This window comes from Semicossyphus pulcher, unplaced genomic scaffold (assembly GCF_022749685.1).
Source record: "Semicossyphus pulcher isolate SPU_LCO1_2020_fin unplaced genomic scaffold, fSemPul1.0.p SCAF_12, whole genome shotgun sequence".
NCBI lineage: Eukaryota > Metazoa > Chordata > Actinopteri > Labriformes > Labridae > Semicossyphus > Semicossyphus pulcher.
The window spans coordinates 16,900,283-16,907,029 of record NW_027211626.1 but is presented as its reverse complement, the minus strand read 5'-3'; the positions used below and the strand labels follow the sequence as shown (position 1 = coordinate 16,907,029).

General features: G+C 36.9%; 1 protein-coding gene across 1 annotated transcript; it reads right to left on the bottom strand.

Moving 5' to 3' along the window:
• Window positions 1–1,956: 1,956 nt before the first annotated feature.
• ciao2b (cytosolic iron-sulfur assembly component 2B) lies at window positions 1,957–5,039 on the bottom strand. Its single transcript, XM_069658657.1, has 5 exons — window positions 4,818–5,039; window positions 3,881–3,960; window positions 2,893–3,018; window positions 2,679–2,724; window positions 1,957–2,525 (listed from the first exon to the last, which is right to left on the bottom strand). Exons 1-5 carry the CDS (start codon window positions 4,942–4,944, stop codon window positions 2,425–2,427), a joined length of 480 nt encoding a protein of 159 aa, XP_069514758.1. The 5' UTR covers window positions 4,945–5,039; the 3' UTR covers window positions 1,957–2,424.
• Window positions 5,040–6,747: the final 1,708 nt, after the last annotated feature.

Genomic DNA, 6,747 nt, shown 5'->3' with positions numbered 1-6,747 from the left:
AGTTAGCTTGTTAGAATGATAGCTGTAGTGATAGCTAAAATATTGTAAGGAAAGGCAACATACTGTTTAGCAAAGATGTATTATTGATAAATACCAGTAGGCCTATATACCCTAGCTTATTTTATATTATAGATGTTAGACCCTCTATAAATGGCTAATGCTACATTTTTACTCATGTTGCCAAGCAACAGTGTCATCTAAAGTTGCTATCAGAGACTTAAAACGACTCAACCGGAGCCTTGAGCTAATTTTAATATTATTAGTAACATTAATCTTAGCCTTCACAATATTTATCATAAATTGAATTTGATATAGATACTTTATTATGATTTTTTGACAGATTCCTGAGCCCCCAGTCAAGACCGGAGGCTACAGCAATTTCCACTACACCCAACACTATTGTTGTTACAAACAGTGCAGACTTTAGCTGTTGAAGAAAACATAAATAGCTGTATTTTTTTAAAATTATTAATGAATTAATTAATTCATTAATTTTTTGTCTGTGGGCTATGTTGCATTACATAACATACATTTCAGAAACTGGCCCCCTGTTGCTGTCCTGACTTGACCTTTCGTCTTTTTCCTCTTCTTCTCTGATGACCGTTTTGATTGACTTGACTCTCTGTGTGCACGGCTCTGGCCTCGGCTCATGCAGCTGTGCCGGCTGGGTCTCTTATCCGGGGCTTTAGCAGTGATGCAATGTTTCCAGATGTGGAACAAGAGTGGAAAAAATGTTATTTGTCTCACCCACTGAACAACTGTTATCTTCCCCCAACAAATATACATCTGTAATACTAATGCAAAGCCTCACTGGTGAGTAATGACACTCACTGGAGTTTACACAGTGCACCTTTTACATATTTATCTGTGTTGAACATGTTTCATAATCCCCACTTGCCAACGCTCATAAAGATATTTTATTTGATTTCTTTTAACTTATTTTTTTAATAAACTTTTAACAATAGAAGTTGTATTATGATTTATTAACATATTCAATTCTCACAGCAATGGTGCATTTTGACAAGTGTTACCAAATAGCACACATTGTTAACAGTGGAATTACATAACCATCTTTGCCTACTTCTGTATATTTATTTCTCACAGTTAAGGTTACACAATAAATGCCTGTCAGAGTAGGGATCTTATGGTACTTTGTGAAGTCTTAAAATTACATTCTTTAAAAGATACCTTTGTCCAATGTGGCTCACACTAAATGCATTTATGCTTTTTAAGAACAAGAGATGATTTTTAATATAATTTGTGTGGTGTTTAAGACTTCTGTAAGGCAACAATCTGTCTGACTAAAACATAAGAAGGCGGCCTCAATCACTCTATCCTTATATTTGTTTATCTCTAACTTTGAAACATCCTGCAATGTTATCCAGTCAAGAAAGATCTGTGGCAGGATTACTTTCCTTTCTCTGTACGATCTTTGTGAGCTTGTCAGGTTCAATGAGCCTTAAGGGGAAGTTGTTTAGTGAGTTAAGTGAGGTGGGAGTGGGTGGACAAGCATGTTGGACAACACTGCTGTGGTTTGTTCTGCCAGATTGACTCCTCATAATCAGCCTCCACCTCCCTTTGAGTTTGCAGAAAAAGGATAAGAGCACCTCCTGCTGGATTAAACATCAAAATAAACTGTTTCACTGAGTGGATAGTTCAGGACAGTCAGTCATGCTTTTGCAATATTGTTATGTGCACAGAACAACCTCAATTGTTTTATTGGCCTAATGATTTAAATTATTTAAATGGATTAGCAATGATCATATACTAAATTAGAACAGCTTTGGCCTGAGCAAAGATTTCTGTTAGCTGAATTTAACATTATACATTTAAAAAAACAGCTACACTGTCATTCATTAATTTTTTTCAATAAGGTACATCAGGAGCACTTGTTTTTTATGTCTGATAGTTTTTTTTCTGTACGTTGAATGAAGAAATGTTCTGGGGAAAAACAAATATCTTCTACATATACTTTTTATTATTAATCTGTATAGTTTCAATAATATGTAAAAGCATTCTTTAAAACAGGACAATTGTTGCTGCAGTCATAGCAGATGTTGCGCCTCAAATATTTCCTCTGAAAATCATTAGTTCCTTATCTTACAATAAAGATTTCATGATAATAAAACAGGAACTTTTTCAACACAAACTTCACATAAAGAAGTATAATTTTCTTTTAGGTCCAACTATTCAGCATTATTGGTAACAGTTTTTATTGCTTTCAATAGGTGAAGATATTATTCTCTCCAGTAACACTTGTACAACAACTGCTGCATCAGTGTCAACTCGCTGCAGCTATTCACATCTGGATTTGTGATCGTCGGATAGAGAGCTGGGCAGATGTTTTTCAGTAGTTAAAAAAAGAGCCAAATGTGATTTCCTATTCGGAGAGTTTTGCAGAAGATGATCAAGCGGATTGGCTGCTCAGATGCTCCTGGTGGACAGACACTGGTTGACCACCTCCAGCAGCGAGGAGTTCTCCAGAGCTGCTGCCACTCTCTCTTTGTCTGCCAGCTGTTTGTTCACTGCACAAACAAGAACGTAAGAAAATAACATTGATATTAACACTTTGAAAACAAAGCCCTCACATTTAAGAAATGGCAGTAACTCTAGTACTAGAGTGGGAAGTATGCTCAAATATCCCATCAGGCCAGTTGTCTCTGTTTGACAATTCATACCTGCTTCCTCTGAGGCGTGAGTCCCGGGCGTGATGTGGACATCAATCTGAGCACAAACAGATAAACACATTGTGTTTACACTGAAACTGACAACAAAACAATCACACAGATATTCCACATTGTATGAAATGCTCGTAATTTCAGCTAACACTCAATAATCAGAGGGAATTGATGTAAATGTGCATCCCAGGTACTACAACACACATGCACTTACTTTGAACCTGTCTGGCAGGGAGCGTAGCAGCTTGACTTTGATTGACAGACCAATGAGTGTTGCCATGCTGCAGTGAGGGATGGTGGGTGTAAATTCAACACCCACAACGCTCTCTTCATCATTAACCTGAGAGAAAGAAGACAGATTGATTGTTCCTAAGAAAAAAAAACACATTAAGAATTTCTGCCCAATTTCCTTTACTTGTAAGGGATGACGTGTTTCAATTTCCTTGTCGAATATCATTTTACAATAACTTCTTTTGTAAGTGCTGGAATAACTACCTCTAATCCCTATAAAATGAACTAAAGAGGTTAGTGATGCAAAATCCAGTTTTACATTTTTAATCACTAAATTTAAAGTTATAATCTTGAAGATTTCAGTTTTGTTCTCTTTGGCGGCACCTTTGGCAATAAACAGTAATTGCGGGAGCACACTTCCCAGATATCCAGACAGTGTTAAATGTGTGACGTCCACAGTTGGCTCCGGTTGTGACTCTTGATTTTCCTCGCTGACAATCGCTTTCCTTTTTAAACTGTTTGCCTTCATCTGAGTGTCGAATTTGTGTCTTTTTCTTTGGATTTTTACTTATTTTTGAAGTTGTATCTGTAGTCATCGATCCTTTCTTTGTTTGTTCAGCCATAGTAGATTATTGTTTACTCGCAATATTTGCAGAGACCGGAAAAGCAGCCGCTTAGCTCCGCCTACCCTCTCTGGCAGACCAACCACTGCTGGGTGATGGAAAATGTATCACTAATTGGGCGCCGCTTGTGATTTTTTACGCGAATGTCGCCACAGACACCCAGTCTGTAGTTCTGAAAAAGCATAGGCTTTCATCAGTCGGCCACAAGCTCAATTACCATTCTGTTACCTCATTCGGCGAAAGATAGTGACTTAATAGACATTTATTTAAATGAAAATCTTCAAGATTATTAATTTAAATATTCAATTTTAAGGCATCAAAAACAATCAACAATTTGAAGGTGCGTACCTTAACTCGGACTTGCTCCACGACATTAAGTTCCTCCAGAGACAGTGGATGCTCTGGGTCATTGATAGATCTGATCATATGTTACATTAGTTAAAGAATTTGAGACATCATGACAGGCTCTGCCTACATTAACTCTAAATTATTCAGTTCCAAATAATGAATTATGAGACACACTGATATTACAGTGCACTTTTTTGGTTAAAATCAAATGTAATTTAATTGAACAGTTCCTGTAATAAAAACTGAAGTAATGACGGTAACAAGTGAATTAAGTAAAATGTAAATATAGCTACGTTTGTTTTAGAGCTCATCCTAACAATGTCCACCATTCTGTTACATATCAAAGTCTTAAAGACAAAATGCCACAAAAACTACAAAATATTCTAAAGCAGTTTGGCTTATCAATGCATATGCCTACCAAGAAATGCTCGAATAACTTTGATGATTAACCATTTAAAAATGTGCTTATTAATTTTCCACAGGTCAGCGGATCAATGTATCAACCACTGCTTTTAATTGGTCAAATAAGTTATAGGATATCTACAAGACAAAAAAAACCCAAATTGCTCAAGATTGAATAAAACATGCATGAAAATATCTGCGTACATGGCTATGACATGGCAGTTTTTTTTACTAAATGCTAACTATATGTTTCCTTTATGTAAGATAATATGCACGCATGTCTGCCAGTCACTTGTACTTTTGTACCTGAGAATAAAACCCCTAAATTTACCTAAAAACGCACTTTTAACTATTATCTGTATACTAACTATATACTGTTACGTGACAGTTAACCTCAACTTCAACATGATGCAACCGCTGGTTAAGTTAGAGCAATATGAAAAATATAATCATGTGCCCAGAGTTTCAGCTAAAATATAATTTATTTAGCACAAAGGTGCTTGTCGGGTGTAATATCAGTCAAAATAAAGGATATCGAATATTTCTCTGTCATCAATTGGATCGTGGATGTCCTCATCCGCGTCAGTCGCAGCCTGCAGCCTCTCCCCCGACCGTTGGAAAATCACAGGGTTTGCGTTCTCCAGAGTGGTTCCTCCAGACATTTTAAACGTTTTATTTAGTCCACTTTAGACAGTAAAAATCCTGATGAGAAGAAGCAGTGATGCACCACACACAATACTGCGCAATACAAACATTCACAAACACTTCCGGGATTAGCGGAAGCGAGTGCGGAAAGTCTTAAAGGGACAGTCAACTCCCCTCCTTAGATGTTTCCTTGCACACAAGCTTTGAAGTGTAAAAATACTCTCCAACCCTCTAAAAAAACTCTAACCCTTTGTTGATCATTGGTTTCATGCATTAAAACGTTTTTAAAAATGGTTCAAAGGAAGCTTGAAGCACTCCTCTTTTTCTTTCAATGAGAAATTATAAATCAGGCCTTGTGCCCTGCGTACCACCACTGCATGAACTCAGAAGAGCAGTGCCCATCAAGATGGCTACATTTAAAGGAATGAATGGAAATATTTAGTTATACATATTTGAGCCTCTGTCAGACCAAGACACACAGGAAGAAATCTGTTGTGCTCCAGAATCGGTGAGTAACAGGGGGAGTTAGCATGTTTGTTTGTGTTGTTTGTTAGCTTATGATTGATTAGCTTGTTAGTGGCTGAAACATACAGTAATGTCTACTGCAATGTTTCAATGTTTAGTAGTAGTTTAGTTGTTGTAGATGGCAAATTAAAAGCTTTAAATTGCACATTCTTTCATGTTTGTTGCCCAAACTTTTCACTCTTCTAATGTAAACTCTCTCTTTGTATTGACAAGTCCACTTTAACCTGTGCTGCAGGTTTCAGGTTTATTTGCCAGTATTGTTGCATGATAGCCCATGGATTGAATCTTAGCTTTTAGGGAAGTCTTCAGTTGTGCATGTGTGTCACATTGAATTGTGAACATTGAATATGTGATATAGGCCAATTGTAAGAAGTCTTGTGTGCTTCTGGGTCGAATATCCCTTTACTGGCTGGCTGTGACTTCCTGTTTGTCCTGCAGATGGCAGAAACTGCCCATTTTTGACCTGTACACTTCCACCAACAAAAGTTGTACCACTCTCACCTTCAGTACTGAAAAGGGTCGAAATTAGCTCGAGGCCAAAAGTTCCTGGTCGAAATATTTTTTGTATTACAGGTAAAGTTCCACGTTGTGATTAATTAAACAGCCCCAACATCATCAGCGCTAAAACCTACATTGCACACAATCTGTATTATAAATGTCATGCAGAAGGGCAATAGCAGAGGAAAAGGGCAAAATATTTCCCTAACTGTGATTATTTAGACAGAATTGGTGTGGTAGTTCTTGCTTCGTTAAAGGATTACAATTATAAGCAGTAGTAATAATTTGTTACCTCGATGGCTGCAAAACATCCTGATTGTCTCATTCCTACAGGGATTACCACCAAAACACAGGTGACCAAATTAAATAGGAGTTGTTATTTGACAAAGAGAAAAAGTTATTGATTAAAAAAATCAAAACATGTCTCTGAAATTTAATTTGTAAAGTAATCTATAATATGATATTACAGAAAGTATTCAGAATTCAAAGCAAGGTGTCCACATAGTGCAAAATAACATCAGATGTTGTGCTTACCCAGAAGAACAAATAAGACTTTGCTGCTGCAGGCTACTGAGAGTCCTGATGAGCTTCTCGTAGCTTAACATGGAGAGCCAGTACTATATTCTGTCTGAAGTTGCAACATTTGTATAAAATGAACAATGTTAGCGCTAAGTTAACAGTTAGAGTGGTACTACTTCATTATATCCGAAAACCAGTCTTTGTAATAGTTTTAACAATATCGATATCAGTCGGGCTGACTACATCTTCAGTACACCGTGGGTCCCATGTTTACGAAG